This window comes from Cupressus sempervirens, chromosome 11 (genome assembly GCF_028749045.1).
Source record: "Cupressus sempervirens isolate cs-2001-9-10 chromosome 11, ASM2874904v1, whole genome shotgun sequence".
NCBI lineage: Eukaryota > Viridiplantae > Streptophyta > Pinopsida > Cupressales > Cupressaceae > Cupressus > Cupressus sempervirens.
In genome coordinates, this window is record NC_143128.1 from 511,488,498 (window position 1) to 511,507,306 (window position 18,809).

General features: G+C 36.3%; 1 protein-coding gene across 1 annotated transcript in view; it reads left to right on the top strand.

The window, feature by feature from the left end:
- The window catches only part of LOC149530601 (Transducin/WD40 repeat-like superfamily protein), a 190,479-nt gene that overhangs the window by 124,628 nt on the left and 47,042 nt on the right, over nucleotides 1-18,809 (top strand). Inside the window, exons 12-13 of the mRNA XM_089809563.1 lie at nucleotides 7,672-8,002; nucleotides 18,402-18,619. Of these exons, the coding sequence (XP_089665689.1) occupies nucleotides 7,672-8,002; nucleotides 18,402-18,619 (549 nt within the window). The remainder of the gene's footprint in view (nucleotides 1-7,671; nucleotides 8,003-18,401; nucleotides 18,620-18,809) is intronic.

Here is an 18,809-nt window from a genome sequence, read left to right on the forward strand (position 1 = left end):
ATGGGTATACTTTGGTCCCTCGGGATTACCAATTGTTCTTTCCTTTGGACCGCTCGAATGTCAATCTCTTCTTCGCCTCCTGGACTATCCATTGTAACCTCAAGAACTATAGCTTCGACACTTGGAAGATGTATTGCTACCCCTGAAGTTTCTTCCTCTAGTGGACCATCTCCATCATTAATCATCTCGCTCTAAGATCGTAGCAAGACTTTCTTCTGTAGCAATATCTTGATCTCTCCCTCTTTCTTGCATGGATTTTTCATAAGCATTTATACTCAACCTATCATGAATTGGCCTATCCAAATTCTCTTCTTGCTCAAATCTCCTTATACTTGTCCCTACATCCTGCCTTTCAAAAGTTTCTATCTCTTGGACACTTGGAGTTCGACTTGGAGAAGAGGGAGCATCTCCGTGTTTCTGCTTCTTATTTTGAGATTCTTGGATGACTTCCTCAATCCTAGGACGCTTTTCTCGAGGTACCTCCTTCCCTTTCTTGGTTCCTGCATCTTCGGATGGAGTTCCCCTTTCTTCAACAGTCCCTTCAGATATTTGTCTTGATCTTTCATCCCTGAGTGGTCTGTGGCCAAGCAACCTATATGTGAATCCATTAGCTGGTACAACCAATTTTTCAAGCTTACGCTCGATCCACCACTTTGTAAAATCTAAGACTGGTTTTGAAAGGGTTTCGAGATCTGTAATTTCTTCCTTCTTCCAATCAAATGGTTGAGCTGTCATTTCTGGATTGAATCCTTTTCGCATCACATTTGGGTCCTCCTCCATTTGATCAGGAACCTTGAATATGTTGCATGTTCTAATAATGTTCAATGGTAGTCTTGAATGCAATCTTTTTCTAATCTCGTTCTCGTCTACTGCATTTGCCCAAAAGTTTTTAAGGTGAACCTTGTGTTGGTACTTTGACCCTCTTGCTAATGAGATCTTGTTGAAAGGATCAAAATCATTCCTCTTTGGATAAAGCGGAAGGCGAAAGAAGTGGAGCTCATCTGATGATTTCTCTGTAGCTTTTAGACATGGGCATACCTCAGTTTTCCCTTCTCTTATGGAAATCGGAAACTGCAATCCCAACTTCTTCTTCCCTTTCTAAATCTTGTCATAGGCAGTAAGTTGTCGAGTAAGCTCTACCAAGACCATCTTATCCGTTGGATACCTAGGAAGTTTGTATGGCTCCGTGGAGAATCCTTGAACTCGGATGTATGAAAAGGTAGGAAACTGAATGAACCAGGCGCCATATTCTTCAACCAACTTCATTGCACCCATTGACATTCTTATATGTGGCCTCTTTTGTAGTGTTCTTACTATGCGCATGGCAAATATATCATTAACCCTCATGTAACATCCTTTGAATACAAATGCAACTGCGGGTAATATTCGTGGACTTTGAGGTGTTGGCTTCTGCTTCCAATTGGTCCTTTTCATCGTAGTCCATCATAATTTGTCCTCCGTGCTAGCATGTAGATGACATAGGAGCTCATGTAAAATTTCCTTGTATGCTCTAGATTCATCAACTGCTCATTTAGGTTATCACTTATGAGCCCAGCCCAATCTATTCTGTCACCTTCCTCCATTACCTGCTCAACAAAATACCACATCCAAGATTCAAATCTACAAGAATAAGGCATGCCAAATATGCGACTCAACATCATGACCATATCACTATATTCCCTCTGCAAGTCGAGCCATAATATTTCTTTAGGAATCTTGGAATGATGTGGTCTATTCTTTTTCAACCATCTTTTGTTGATTATTTCTTCACAAAAATTGATTCCAGATGTATAGATTCTCAGTGCTTGCTCTTGTGTTTTTGTGACCATCCTTGGATTTGAAGGAATTCCAAATGCTTCAGAAATGGATGTCGAAGAAAAATCTGCCAGAATATGTCGTTCAGAATCCCGGATGGTTCTGTCTCCAGGACTGTAATGCTTGGTACATTCCACGATTAACTCTGGATGCTGAAAAGAAGGAGGGAAACCAGCTGCAGCAAAAATTCCACTTCTCACAATTTTTGTAGCCAGGTGTGTTGGGTGATAGTTGTTATATCCGAGCATTCTTCGGTTAAAATCTTTCAAATCAAGGCCGCCAAGACTTGTATCTCCAATTTCTGTCCACTTTGACACGATTTTGGATTCAGGATAGAATCCTCTCCTTTCATTCTTTATCAATTGTCCTCGCGTTTATCCTGTTCCCCTGGGCTTTGCCATTTTCCTTTCTGCAAAGAAAAATCCTTTCTGATAGGATTCAAAATCTTTTGATGTGAATTCCCAGAAAATTCCTCAACAATTTCAGAAAATTTCTCAAAAAATCTGCTTCCTTGAACTCCTCAAATCTTACTCCTATTCTCGATTTGCTCTTCAAATTTCTGTGTGAGCCTGAATGAATGAGAGGGTTTCTTATAGAAATCATCCTTCAAAAAAGATGTCTTTAAAGCTGCAGACTAAAATTAGGCAGCTGCTTTACTTAACCATTAAGGTTTCCATTTTTTGTGCCACTTGTCGCCTTTTTGCTGCTTGATTCAAAAAGTTGCTATCTTTGATGCTCTTAACTTCATGCTGAAGCTAAGTATTTCTATTTTGATTTTTTTTTTAGCTTTATTAATTAAATGTCAATTAAAAAAATCAATATTTAATTAACTTCCATTTTTAAATGAAAAATCAAATTTATTTGCAACCTTTTCTCCATTTTTATTTTTTGGATTATTATTCAAAAAAAATCAAATTAAATATTAGTAAACTAATATTTAATTTTTTAACGTAAATCCAAAATTTTTTTTTTGAAGGAAAATCATTTTTTTTGCTTTTCCTCTCTGAATCCAACTTTCAATTCATAAGAAAATTCATTCTTCCTCTAAATTTTCTGATTTTTTTTCTAAATTTTTTTTAATATTCCTACTTTTCACCATTTTTGAACAAATTCTAGTGCTCCAATCAATTTACGAGAGCAGGTTTTCGAGAACGGAGGATTTTTCCATATTCCTCCACTCCTGCTGACTTGTGCTCCACGCTTTATGGAAAGTAGGATTCTTATGGAGTGAAGGATTTTGCAACTTTTCCTGACTCCTTTAAAACTACGCTCCATGCCTTAATAGGTCGGGGTTTTTGAGGATTGGAGGATTTTTGGTTTTTTCCATGACTTCTTCAAATTTGCGCTTCACACTTTTTGGGATCGAGCTTTTTTAGAATGAAGGATATGTAATTTTAAAATCGCTGAAGATTTTCATTAGTTGACCATTCCCTTAGTTTCGCTGACCTATGCTCCATGATTTTCGGGAATCTTGAATCCCAAAATAAAGTAATCATGTGTACAAGGATTGAGTTTTTCGGTCAGAATCCAAATCCGATGAAGACCATCACTACAAAAGTCGGTAAGCACTTTCAAAATCTGTCTTTCCCTAATTTATACTTGAAACTCATAGCTTCATCCGGCGTAGTGACAAGAGTGGAGCCTTCAAACACCGACTCCTGTCACATCACAGAAATATTGGACCTGTTGATTCAGAAACTATGTCATCTTGGAAACCGAATGTGCCTTTCCACAAATCTATTATAGTTAGGCTTGATGAAAAGGTTAAGTCTGGTATCATGTAGCTTTGAAAGTTAACAAGAAACTACAAAGATTTCCCAAAATGGAAGGTTTTTCTTTGCATGAAATTTCCTTCATTCCTGCCGAATTGCACTCGATCCACCACTTCATGAAAGCGGAATTTTGATGGAGTGAAGGAATTTATTCCATTCCTCCATTTCCTTGAAACTGCGCTCCATGATTTCCGGAGCGGTTTTTTTATGAAATGGCAGATTTTGTCTTTTTCAAAATTTTCTTCACTCCTGCAAAATTGCGCTCCAAGATTTAATAGGTCGGGGTTTTTGAGGATTGGAGGATTTTGCCATATTCCTCCACTCTTGCTGGCTTGCACTCCACGTGTTATGGAAAGCGGGATTCTTATGGAGTGAAGGAATTTATTCATTTCCTGACTTCTTTAGTCTTGCCCTCCGCAGAAGAAGGAAACAGCTGGCAAAAAATATTAAAAAACGGAAGGGGGTCCCAAGCATGGGCGTGGTGTGACAGGCGGTCACAACAAGAACCACTTCCAGTCTGTCCACCATGACTTAATGAATGCCAACATATTCAAAGGCAATACCGAGACCACTAGGTCGAAACTCTGTCAATCTGGGTGAGTTAGGTAGAATTGGGCCTATATATCATCCCAACTACAAAAATTCATAGTAGTAGGCGAAAAAAGATCTTATGCAATGCAAATGCTGCGTCTATGAAAACGTAGAGCATGAATTCTTTGAAACTTGGCTAAAGGGAGCCCCTAAGAGTAGATAGGCAAAGACCATCAAATGTTGTGTTGGATGAAAGAAAGACCATCACAAAAATTGGCTTTGAATTTGAAATTGAAATTGGAACTTGAATGGTAGATTCAATAAACAATCTACTGCATGTTAATGCTTTTGAAGTTGATGGTTTCATCATTGATCATTGATTTCCCATCCAAGATGATATTTGCCATCCACCCTACCTTAGGCAGCTCTCATGGTCCCTTGCCCTCCTACACGACTAATTGTAGGACTCTCTTGTTAGCAACATAGAGGAGTGTAAGTCAAGGCTCTTTGAAATCTACACAAATATGAGTAGCTCGATTCAAGGAGAGAACATAAAATTCTAAAAAACAATTTAATTTGGTCCAAGTATTTTAATTTGGTATGTTATACTAAAACATTATTTTATAACAATCATTTCAAGTTCTATATCTATAGTATATAACACCCCTCCCTACCTTGTCCTCCCCTCGTTGTCGTCCCTTGGCTGTCCCCTTGTTGTCCCAAAATTGAGGCCCATTGCCCCCCTGCCCTAGAAACTCATCTCGATGTACCCCGGTACTAGTGTTACACTATAAATATGCAAAAGAGAAACAAAATAAGAACTTATATTGATAATATTTTTAGTTGGATGCCAAAGGTGTTTCTTATTGAAGACCTAGTCAAAGATATTGACTCTTGCAATGCTTTTGATTACGAAGATTGCAACCTCTCATTAACAAATATGTGTTTCAGTAGCCTTAGATTGAAACAAAGGTTGTAATGCGATAACATTTGTTGCAAAGCGGGGTACACAAAGTTGAGACAGCTGTGTCTTTTTTCTATTGAGAACCTAAGCATGTTTGAATGTGTATCCATAAATTTTGGTCACAGTCCTCAATTATTTGATCCTTGAAAGTCTCCCAAGATCCTCCTATATAAGTTCAAGGTGACGAGAAAATACAATAAGTCCAAAAAGTAGATGGTTGTTCTCCACGGCAATTCTAATTGCAATGGCATATTTTGCTACCTTATTAATAATCATTTTCACAATAAGCATTTTTTTGCTAAAGTATAAATGGAGTTGAGGAAAATCATACCACTAGAAGAAGAAACAAGAGAGTTTAATAATGCCTTGTTTCTCTTATTTTTCTAACCATTAGACATTATGGGGCAATGTTTTTTCTACCACATCTTACTCTGGTTATCAATAATGACACTCATATTTGCCATTTTTTTTCCAAAATTGGTCCATTCATAATCTTATTATTAGGACCTTTGAACCTAGCTCCAACAAGAACACAGTGTCTGCTAAATTTTGTCAGTAAGATTTGAAACAAGTAAATTAACAAAAAAAAATATATTCTAACCTTGGGAAAACGATTAAATTTCAAAATCGAGTCAAAAAGTATACTTAAAACAAAAATTAAGAACTAATTACCTATCCAGTTAAAACAAAATCAAACAGTGGGACTAAAAATTGTCAACTACACTTTTTGCTGGCTACCTGTTGCTAATCTTTATTTCAACCCATGCTCTTGAGCAATAGGTGAGAATTGAAAGTAGCACATGGTACAATATACAAATCCAATCTCAATCTGCAAGCTCTATGCCCAAAGCCAGTGCCCTCTGTTCTCCTTGCCTCTATTGAAGGCATCTTCTTTTTCCTTGAATGTATTTAACAGAGTTTGGACCTTGCATATAACTTCAAATGACATTATCTGCACAAAGAAGCAACTCGACTGGGTATGGGTGCAAGGTGGAGGTGATCATTGCCTTGCTTATAATTTAAATTTGACAGTAATTACAAGTCATTTTTCTTTCTAACTCCTTTGTAATTTGCAAATAGGTTGCAAAAGAAAAAATATTTGACATTTGTTATTTCAATTTGTAGATAAAAAGAGAGAAAGGAATTAGAATAAAATGGACTATGGAACAAGGGAAAGAAAGGGAACTTTTCTTCATTTTTCTCTCGTATTCAAAATGAAACAAAAGAAAAAACAAATCTAGATCGCAATGGTGAATGAGAATAGAAAAAAAGATATATGCAAATGCACACGTTGATCAGCATTTGCTTGCCAAAGCTTTTGAATGTGCTTTGCCAAAGCTTTTGAATGTGCTTCCCTACAATGTTTTTGTTTCCTCTTTTTTTATATTTGGTATTTGTTGCATCTTGCAAGTGATGTTTCTTTAATTTAAATGTGTTTACTTTGGATACGTAAGGTCTAAAAATGATGTTGTTTTTACTTTTCCAAGTTTCGAGTGAGATTGTGGGGCTAAGTTTCAGGTTCAAGAATGTCAGAAACTATGTCAAGACTCGCAGTTGAGCTCTTCTATGGCCTAGCTTGGCTTAGGATTTAGTGAGTCTAGGTACTTTGGTTCCAATAAATGGGATGTTACAAAAAGATTTTGGTTTTTGTAAACGAATCTCTTGATGCTGGGTATTCTTGAAGCTCAGACAAGCACTGCAAAGTGGAAACCTGGAAATATGACTTTTCATGGTTATATTGAAAAAGTAGTGATCCAAAGATGCTAGAGAACAAAAATAATTGTAGGAAATCTTTAGAGATGACTGGAAAAGGCTTATATGCTGAGGGCTTCAATGTTTAAAGAGAAAATTTGTTGATTGAAAAGATGCATGTGTAAAAACTAGAATCTCAAGCATTTTGGATTAAAGTGAAAAAAATACCATACGCACTTGTGCATACTGCATAGAGATTCAGGAACATATTTTAATATCCTTTATTCCTTAGAGGTTGAAGAAAATATGCTTCTTATTTTCAATAGAAATATAACAATTTATACTAGCTTAGTTTATGTGATCTCTATTACTATCATTTCAAACTTGCTCGGTATTCTGGATGCTATAACTAAAATATTGCTATGGATTTTTAACTCAATTTTCCCATAAAATTCCATTTTCCTTTTCAATATTTTTTTTCCCTCAAGCTAGAGTCAGTTAAATGCTAAGGGTACATGGAATTTGTGTACTTTTCTATTGAAATAATAGGTGTTTTAGTTATATGAATGAATCCCTAAAACGACTTTAATAATATTAAACCTTTTTATTCTTCATTCCAAGTAATCATGTAAAAAGCACATTGCACCTGCAAACTGACAAGATACAATTATAATACAAATAGTTTTTGGTTGTGAAAGGAAGTATGAGACGATTTATTTTTGTTTCTTCCTGACATTTCTTGTATTGCCATGAAGTTTGTTGATACTACATTTAGAATTGTTGTTTGCAATCTATACTTGTCTCACTATTAGTAAGTTTGAATATTATTTTCTGAGTGATTTAATGAGATTGCCTGTCTAAATAATTGATGACCATGCCCATAACTCTCCTTTGCAGGTATGTCTCAGTAGTATGGCCAGATATTCCTTATTTCTCTGTGTACAGAGCTAGTGACTGGGCAGTTGTTCATTCAGGATCAGGAAAGCTTTTTGCTTGGGATACATGTCGCGATAGATATGCTTTGGTAGAGACAGTAGCAACACCTAGAATGCCAATTGTTCCCAGAGGAGGATCATCTAAGAAAGCCAGAGAGGCTGCAGCTGCTGCTGCCCAAGCTGCAGCTGCTGCAGCTAGTTTAGCTTCTACAGCTACTGTACAAGTACGGATATTGCTTGATGATGGGAGCTCAAACTTATTGACTAAATCTATTGAAGGCCGAAGCGAACCGGTATGTGCAATTCTGCTACTTCTTTTTCTTTGTTCTGTGATCACTTGAGAAAAAATCATGCAATGCAACAGTTGGTTGATCACCTAGCCAATTAAAAGGAATACCAACATTTGATGGCATATTTTTAGATTACTGTTTATTTTAGTTTTCTGATAAGCATGGACAAGATATAATAAGCACAAGGGCTGATCACGTTAATCAAATTTGTTTTTTTATTGGCCAATAAAATTTTCTTGAAGGTTTCTTCCAGTCTGTGTATTTCCCGTTTAGTAAAATTATGACCATTGATAAATTAATGCATAATTTTTTAAGTTTTCTGATAAGCATGGACAAGACATAATAAGCACAAGGGCTGATCACGTTAATCGAATTTGATTTTTTATTGGGCAATAAAATGTTCTTGAAGTTTTCTTCCAGTCTGTGTATTTCCTGTTTAGTAAAATTATGACCATCGATAAATTAATGCATACTTTTTTTAGTTTTCTGATAAGCATGGACAAGACATAATAAGCACAAGGGCTGATCATGTTAATTGAATTTGATTTTTTATTGGGCAATAAAATGTTCTTGAAGGTTTCTTCCAGTCTGGATATTTCCCATTTAGGAAAATTGCGACCATCGATAAATTAATGCATAATTTTTTCACATCCAGGCTATTTTTACTTGTGGCTTTCCTTAACTTTACATTTGGATTGTTGTAGATTTCATTTCATGCCCCCCTTAATGACTAATCATAAGGTTTGCCTCTAAATTAAGAAAGGGGGCTTAAATCATAAACTAAAGCATTTTAGTTTTTATATGAAAATGGAGGTGTTAAAGCTATACAGTATACAGGCTAAAGCTTAAAAAAGGAGATATTTGAATATTTCACTTGAGGAAAAAGTGGTTAAGCTAAAAAGGTTCCTTCAAGTGAAAGAATTAGATTGTTTTTGTGTATAAAAGGGTAGTTCCAATGGTTGAGAGCACACTATAAAGCTTTAGCTTTACTATTTTTAGGGCATGTGCACCTTTTTACTATAGTAAACATATTCTGTGGGCCAATATGAGATGTTGATGGGGATGATAATTTGGATTAATTTTGAAGGCCCTTTGAATCTAAATTTGTTTATTTTGTAAATATATTGCTGATGGGGATGATGATTTACATTGTGAATTGCTTTGCCTATGTTGCTATGTTGTTTTATACTCAGAAAACTCCTGGCTTTAGGAGAGTTGTGCTAATGTGCATTTTCAGAAGTATTTAGTAAAAGATTTTCTAGTCCTTTTATTCTTCCCTCAATATTGAGTTCTATACGGACATTTTAGCTTCATTAGAGTATTAGAATTCTTAACTTTAGCATTATTCATTTTCTGTGCTTACTTTTTTCATGTTTGTTGAATATATAGATTCGTAGCTATATTGTTGCCTTGGGAGAAATTATACAATTCTAGGACATTGTCCTTTTTTTGCTATTTGCTATATTTTCCACAGCAGTTTACACTTGAGCATTTTTAGACAGTTTGACTACAAGAACTGATCTATATCTTATCTTATCTTATCTTTTTATCTTATCTACATCTGGAGTTTGCTTTGTGCTTGAAATGTGTAGAGTATACCATGTTTAAGTGTTGTCTGCAAGTTCTGAGCCGAGTTAGGGCTCCAGTGCTTTTTGGCCTCTAGACTCTGACTCAACCGAGTCTTGACAGAGTCCTGCTGGGCTCCCAGAGTGCATGGGCTCCCCTAACTTGGAGAGTTCTGTGGCCAGGACTCTTTCATGGCCAGCTAAGTCATATAGTAAAAAATAAACATTTTGTTAATGATTTTTAGTGGCTTTTATGATCATATTGCAATATAGAGTTCCAAAAATTTGTAAAGGTGATTCCCACTAAGGCAATCAATGTGGAGCAGTAAAAATGTCTTGCATTTAGTAGGTATTAAACATAATAATTTTCCTTTAGAGCATATTACAAATAGGATTTCACTAAAAAAATTACTCAAAAAGTAGTGTCATATCACATATTGTGATCGCAAAGTCCTACAACCAGGTATTAAAAATTTAAAACAGCACTATCAAATTTGAAAGTATTGCAACAAAGCTCTAAAAGTGTACAATCAAGGAGGCCAACAATAACATGATCACCAAACGGTGTCCGAAAAGAGCAAAGCAAAAGAAATCGCGAACTTGAAGGAGAAGCAAGAACTGGAACAAGACCAGGAGCAAGAACACCAATAACGCAAGACTAGGGATCCTTCATTGTTGTAAAGAAGTCCAAAACAAAAGGGTAAGGCCCAAGGGGACCAAGAATCCTAGTGCGCCTTTGAGTACTCTTGGAGGGGTGACACTATCGAGTAAGACCATTGCAAGGTCTCAAGGATCTTGAATGATTGATGGTAGAGGTGTCGATCGTAGGCTTCACAGCCCAAACTGAAGCCTAGGGCAAGAAGAAGGCAGTGATAAGCTGATCCGAAGCCTAGCTTTGGGGAAAAAGAAGCTGTAGAGTATGGTCACAGAGCTACATGGTCTCCTAAAGACAAAGCGCAAGACATCTCTAGTCCTTATAACTGAATAAGGTGGAGAGGGATTGGAAATCTCTGAATAAGTAGTAATATCTCCCTATAATCTCATAGTAGGTGGGGCACTGGAAAATGAAATGGGTCTCTGTCTTCGCATTTGCCAAGGAACATAGCCAAAAAATCTTGTCGTCCTTATTGACAAGGTGATTGGTTTGGATTCAGAGTCTATGAGAACCCACCCGAAAGGAACCTAGAGTGATCTATAGAGCGTGGCTCCAACACGGTGACAAATAAACTAGGTGTGTAATAATCCCATCTTGAATATCTTGAAACTACTCAGTGTAGAAGGCCATATGCGGACGTAACCCTCAACGGGGATTATTCCAAGTCATGGCAATGTATTGTCTATTGATGTCTAATCTAACATGCCTGTTCAACTCTTGTGGTGAAGGAAGGAAGTGAGGGAGAGCATCTAGCGAGAACTAAAAGGGGGAGAGACTGTCAATCGCAATCCTAATCGAACCCAACAAAGTGGTGGCTTGAGAGTACCAACAACGAGCCCTAATGGTGGAGTCAATGTCAGCTATGGCAACTGAAGAGCAATAGGCCAGAGAAGAGTAGCGGTGTCGACTTGCCGGAGTTCGCAAATCCACAAAGACGATGGAGAAGCCAAACCAAATAAAAGATAGCCCCCAGCTTGAAGGGGCGGGCCCTAAACTCAGCAAGGATAATGTTGTGCAGAGTGGACTTGAACAATAATAGAACAGTTTTAAGGTTTGTAAAAGATTGAAAAAAGAGTGTCTATTAAATTGGCCATTTGAGAAAGTTAAAAGATGATGATAATTGAGCAATTACGTTGTTGATATCATTCCAAAAATTCATAATGATATTTCTAATCTACTAAGAACAAAAAACTTAAGCAAAGCAGTTATTAAATAACTTGCATCACAGAAGAATATAATATGATTCTTTTTGTAAACACTTGATAACAATATGCCACTTCGAGGGAGCAACCTCATAGTCCAATTCAAGGAAGATGCCACCATCAGTCTTCAACATGAACACAATGCTCAACATGATGATACTAAATAATCTCTACCTTCTATATTTTTAGTTTAACTTATTTCCTTTAGAAACTTGCATTGATACTTATGTGATCAATGTAAACTTGTGCATGTGTGCAAAGTAGCTTCTATTTATCTCAATTATTGTATCTCTGATGTTAATTGACTAAATGATGCATATAAAAGTTTTAAATCTTTAAGCATATTTGAATTCCTTGGGCTTTCAAAATTAAGAGTCCTTGCTGAGTCCGAGTCCAAGCCCAAAACTAGCTTGTTGAGTCCGAGTCTTGTAACTATGGTGTTGACTTCTTGTTCTTATATTTGTTCTTTCTTCAAGGTGGGAAACAATCTATGGGGGCAAGATATGGCTGGTTTATAAGTAGATTAAGATATACATTGTATTATTAGTTTACTTTATTTCTATGCTCCACGGAGTTTCCAGGACGAGGTCATGTTTTTGGTATGGGAATGGGCCGAAGCCAAAATTTAGGGGACAAGTGCTTAGGGGACGACGATTAAAAACAATATAGAGAGACAATATTCAAATATGTATATCATAACATTAATAAACCATTCACCATAGAGTCATAGACATTTGAGAAGCCCAATACATGGAAGATGAATTTATCAAGATTCAAATGACAATATCATATTATGATAAATGAATATCCAAATTTCACATACATATAGCAAAGATGCCCAAAGGCTCCAAGTATCAATATAGCATGCATGAAATCAAAATGATATAAGTAAATCCTAGAAGTCTTAATGAGATGTCCAAACTCCATAATGATAATAATCAAAAGCAATAATGTATTTGAATATTTGCAAAGCGGAAAGCCAAATTTATGGCTGTCCTAGGAATCTAAATCAATATCTAAATCAAAATCAATGCCAACCTCTTCCTCTGAATCGCTGGCAGGGGTAGGCAGAGGGTCCTTATTCAATGGAGGTGTGTCATTGTCATCAATTTAAAATGATCCTTAGTATTAACATCTCAACGTAGTGCTGGAATCTACCGATAATCAAGACTTTGCCGCTCCTATAGTCGCAATACATTGTGAACAACCACAAGCTTCTCTGATCATCTAAAGGTAAGGTTGTTCCTCTTGACTGATTGGATGGAGCTATATGTAGACCAATTCCTCTTTGTAGCAGAGGAACTCACAACTTGTGAAATAAGACTAATGGCAAGAGCATTCAACTCAGGTGCATCTCTACCATGCCATGTCCACCATCCAATCTGGTCCCTTTGAGCTTGTAATGTCCCCAATTTTGGTAGGTCAATTTCAGTGGATGGAGTTAGCTCATCATAGTGACCCTTGTGAGCTGACAAGGTGTTTTGGGGGTCTCAGTTGTGGACTTACTAATTTTAGTAAGTCTATTTTTGGTAGTGCAGTGGGTGGCTTCAGCAATTGGTCATCACCTGCAGTTAATAAAGTAATAAATTGCACGATTTCTTATTTAATCATTGAGTTGCATTATCATAATAATGTTTATATTATTATAATAATGACTTTAAGAGATATTTCTTAAAAAGCAAGTTGGAAAGTTCCTAGAGTTGAGTTTTTTTGGAAATTTTCACAATTTCTAATGTGGAGTTTTAGGGAAACTTTGGCCAACGAAAGCTTATAAATAAGAGCTCACTCCATTGGGAAAAGGACGCTTGATTATACATTTGTTTTTTGTGCCTTTGTGGCTTTGCTGAGTTTGAATTGTGAGCCCTTGCTGAAGTATAAGGGTCTTCGAAGTTTTAGATGTTTGAAGTCACTACTGATGTATAGTGATTTCACTATCTAATCTCCTATCTGTGTTTCCTGTGTTTGGGAGATTGTTTTGGTAATTTCATTGCAAATTTTGCTGTTATAAATAGTTTGTTGAGTCTCCTTATTGTATTCCTGTGGCTTGGAGAATTTGTTACCGATTCTAGAAGTGTGAAGATTCTAATTTTTGCTGAGAGCTTGTATTGGAGATCTTGAAAGTGTAGGTTTATGATTTACTGTTGTAAGTCTACGTTTATGTTGCTGGAAGTACTGATATCTGGAAGCTGTGAATCTCATTATGTATTGGTAGGCATGGGTAAAGTAAGGGGTGTTTTCTGAAGTGTGAGGACGACATCATTGTGAAAGTCATCGACCTTTAGACCTTTGCGTTGAGTTGTGACTGTAAGAATAAACTAATGCACTTTGCCAGAGCCTGCTGTTCATTGGTTGGTCACGAGTTTCAATAGTCCATAGCCGTGGGTGGGTGTGGGACGATTAATTGCATACACTAGCGGATTGAAGCTCTGTTGGAGGCATCACTGTTACCGCTGGAGGTGATTGTGCATCCACGTCTCAACTGCAAACATATACAAAGAGGGACGATCATTACCACAATGATCCAATTCAGGTTCAGACTGCCATTTAGAATCGTATTAAGAATATACGTATGCAATTGCTCTTTGTTTTTACTTAATAAGTTGGCAAATTACTTGCAACCCGATGCCATTATTAAAACATATATATTTGATTTTCATATCAAATGCAAAGAATCTCTTTCCAGTTATAGTTTGAATTTATAACATCATTTCAAACTTATTGTAATTGTTCTCTTATCAACCTGGGAAAATTCAAAATTAATTGGAGAACAATTAAGTATTGCAAATAAGAGTTTGTGCATTCATTTATCAATATAGGAGCCAGCTAGGGGTTTTTACAGTGGTATCAGAGCTTGCTTGCAAAGTGTTTGATGAAATGTCAAACAATTGAATTATAAAAGAATTTGGTGTTTGTTGAAGTTATAACTGGCTAGGGTTATTACCGAGCTAATGTGGCTCTATTAGTCCTTGCCTCTGGTCTACCAAAAGTTGGACCATGAAGATTGGAAAAGTCAAGCCATTGCCCTCAAATTTTTGCACCATCCTCTAAATTATGCATTTTTGAAAGGGCCCTGAAGAAGTCCACCACCTCTATTGAACAAACAAAAATTTAGAAACTTTATAAATAAAATAAAAAATTTAAAAACATACAAAAAAAATCAGAAATCTTAAATTGTTAAAAGCCTAAAAGTTAAAATGTATACATAAATTAGACTCACCTCCTCATCACCAGATGGAGGCACTCTCTCAGGCTTTGGTGCATACCATTTAGGATTGACTGCATAGGCTGCCATATGAAGTGAGGTGTACAGAGTGTTCCACCTTTTCATCACAATGGACTTAGGATGCTCCTCATAGAATCCTAAGTAGGTTCCTTGTTTTTAATAGCTTGCTTGACCTGCCCAAGCATGCTATCAAAGGTCTCATAAATCTTTCCAAGGCTAGGAGAGTGAGTATCAACATATCTAGTGACCTGCACTATAGTGTCAATGAAGGGGCAAATGTATTTACAAATGGAAGAAAATTACAAGTGAGAAACATCAATTTTTCAAAAAAAATCAGCAAATGTGTAAATCAGAAACATTTTTATTAAATTGACAATAACAATTATGATGTGAATGATTTAGGTTTCTTACCTCATTGTGGTCCACCAATTATCATCTAGGATTCTTCATTTCACAATTCTTCCATCCGGGGTGCTTGATCATGCCATCTATTCCACTATGCATCAACCACTATGGATTGTAAGGCCTCTTGGACCTCAAGCATCATCTCTAACAAAATGAAGTAGCTAGCATATCTAGTGTCCACGGGCTTGAGGAATCCTTTCTTAGAAAATGTCCTAAATAATGCAAGAAATGTGTGGTGATTGCAAATAAACGTTTGCACATCTTTAGCTTTGGACACCATAGCCTTTATCCAATCAATTTTCCCAAAGTCCTTCAAGGTGTTATTCAATGCATGTACTGAACATAGGGTTCAAAAATGTGTCTATAGGTGCTCTCTACTATCAATCCAACTGATTTACACACTTGGGCTGCTTTAGTGACTACTTGCACAACATTTGAAGCCCCTAACTCTTCTATAGCATCCTTTAAAATCTGAAATTGGAAGGATGCTTCCTTCCTTTTTCATGAACAGTCAACAACTCTAAGAAAATAGGCCCCCTGTACTAGTGACAATAAGATTAATGAGTGGTCGATGTTTGATATCGGTCCACCTATCCATAATGATAGAGCATCCATCACTCATCCATGTTTGTTTCATATCCTCAATCAAAATGTTTACTTTTGAGTATTCTTTATCAAGGATAGTGGTGCGTGATTTAGTCTCTCCTGGTGGTATAAAGGATGGACCGGCAACATATATATCTTTGCACATTTGTCTATAGAATGAGGAACGAGAACCATAAAATGGTATACCATGAGCAAAAAGAAATCTGCCAATGGACTATTCAACTTTCTTTTTTACTTGTATGTTAAATAATTCAGCCACAGTTGTAGCTGTCTTGGCCTTTCCCTTCCCTTTACTAGTAGTGCTAATGGGAGTGAATGTGGGTGTGGGTGTGGGTGTGGTACCTATTGGACCCCCTGCTTTCAAAGTCTCCCCCTCCACATGCAACCTATTGGCCTCAAGTTTTTCTTCAGCTGTAATTGTTTTTCAACCTTTCACCCTTTGCCCACCTATCCATAGAAGATGACAATAACCTCTTGTTTATCTCCCAAAATAATGTTTCTTACATATATGACACTTCCATTCCCTACTATCCCCTGATTTTTTTTCTTTATTGCTGTCTACTTTTGTGGCAAATTGTTGGAGAGGTTTCTTAGGGTTGTATGGGCCTTTGCCCTGTTTTTTGAGGACTTTGGAAGGGCACTCAGATGGATTAGACATTGCATCTTCCATAGGGACATCTATATCAGCTGAATAATCATCCGTGGCTGCCCTAGATCTTTTTCTTCGTCTTTGTAAATGTGACACTTGAGTTTCTTGCATGGCAACCTCCATGCTATCACTACTTTCCTCATCCTCATTGCTGCTCATGTTTTTTTTGATTTTGTAATGTATTATACTGCTGCAAGTTATGAGAAAATAGAAAATACAATGCTCCTAAATGGTAATGAGAAAATAGGTTAGGTATAACAACTAGATAGTATACCACAAAATGGGCCAATTAGAAAATCGCAATGTTTTACGGGCCAATGAGAAGAGATGTTAGGTACTATTGATGTGAGTTTTTTTCCACAACAATATGCAAAATCACACACTTATTTTTCAAAGTGAAACATCAAATACCTAATCCTCTCTTGAATAAAGACACTTCTTATGCTAAGACTACAATAACAGATCATTTGGTGGCTTCAAGGTTCCTTCTTAATGTGGATACTCGCACGTTGAAATGATGTGATTTGCTGTATTACTAAGGGGATTTATGCTGTATTTAAGGCTTGTCAACTTGATTTGATTGATTTGGCTTCACAATGTGCAAAGAAAATGTACTCTGATCTTCAACTTAGGAAAATTCAATATAAACTTAAAATTGCAATTCTAACTACCTCTACTTCTACCTAAGGATGCATTGGAAGTGTGCATACACCTGGACTCTACTAGATGCAGTCTTGTCATTTACTCCGCTCACTTAGTTCTTCTGCAGTGACAGTATTGTTTCAAATGTGATTTTCAATATTATGTTTGATTGGCTGCTCAAGAATTCCTCGTCTTCTCTTTGGATTGGCCAAGAGAGCTTTTATGAAAAATATATCTCCCTTTTTCTGCTTCCATAGATATGAACTGGTATATATATTTTAAATATCGAAGGAAATTAACATATTCTATTTTCTTGTTGGAGCCTAACCTGTTTGTCTAAGAGGGGAATGCAATCTTCAAGAAGAATATGATCATGGCACCACTAGCGTGCAGGAAAAGTATTAGGATGATTCAATGCAAATAGATGACTTTGATTTTATGGCACCACTAATGGGATTGAAAAGGATTAAGATAATTCAATGCCAAATAGATCACTTTCAGACCATGCTAGCATTACCTGTTCATGTAGAAAATGAAAAAGCACAGAATGAACAGCATACAAATGACTGGATGCTCATATAGAAGGTGAATATGAATAATGTCGAAAATAACCAAATAATCAATGAACAAGTACAAACAGAGGATTTCATATGCATGGTTACAAGTGACAAAATATAAAAACATGCACAGGAAGACAAGTATAAGTCAGTTAAAGTACTTGTGGAAGTCTTAATAAAACCCACCCAAGTATATTTGAAGATTCTCTGCCAAGGAAGAAAAAAAAAAATAAAAAAAAAATATACAAGTATCATGTATTAAGTCATATGCAAGCTTATAGATACTATGTGTTATTATCAAAAAGTTTATTTGTAGCTCCATTGTAACTGAATATATGTTGACATTACATTATACATGGTTGTCATGACAGAGTCCACTAGTTCACTTAAATTCAAAAGTTTTCGAGTGTTAGTGTATGAATAATATCATTTATATAAATTATTTCAAACCAGGAGCATACCACTTCTCATTCTGTCATCTTATTGAATGAACTTAAACAAAACTGAAAGCACTTAAAATTGTTAAATATCGTATTTTGAATTTTCTATGGATATACTCTCCTTTAGCTCGTAAGTGGTTTCAAGTATGATTTTCCTTGAAAAGTTATATTTTAAATTTTACATACGAAATGGAACAGGATGTTGAGTCCAGACAAAAAGGGACACCACCTAGACCCCTGGTGATATGTCCTCATGCAACACTACTTTTATGTCATGCTGAACTTTTTTTTTTATGGTTAATTTTTTTGCTTGTACTAATTATGTATTGAGATATACACAGTGATAGGAGGGTTGGACTCTAATTAGTCTTCGGTAAAAATGTAAACCACCAACTCATTTTTACGTAAATAAATATTTTTTCTGCTTATAAAATGTCTCCAATTATTTTTTGGCTCAGGTGATTGGTTTGCAGAGTGGTGCATTGCTTGGGGTTGCATATAGGACACCAAGACGGATAAGCCCAGGGGCTGCAACTGCTATTTCAACTGTGCAATCAGCTGGTCTATCAGGCCTTGTTCCAACAGGTGGTGGTATACTTTCATCTTTTGATGATGGAGCTTTCGCATCAGGGAAATCTCCAATTGGTGAAGCACCGGCCAATTTTCAACTTTACAGGTTCTAAAACAAAACATTTTGCTGGGGAATTTTAATCTGTGTTCCTTTGATCAAGTGATTCTGTTTCACTTTAGCATCTTTCCATAACTTTGCTGGTTTCTGCTGTTATTGGCACCTTAGCTATATTTGACATGTAAAGCGCTTGTTTCATTGTGAACAAGTCATTGATGTTTGGCGTTTGTCTATGTAG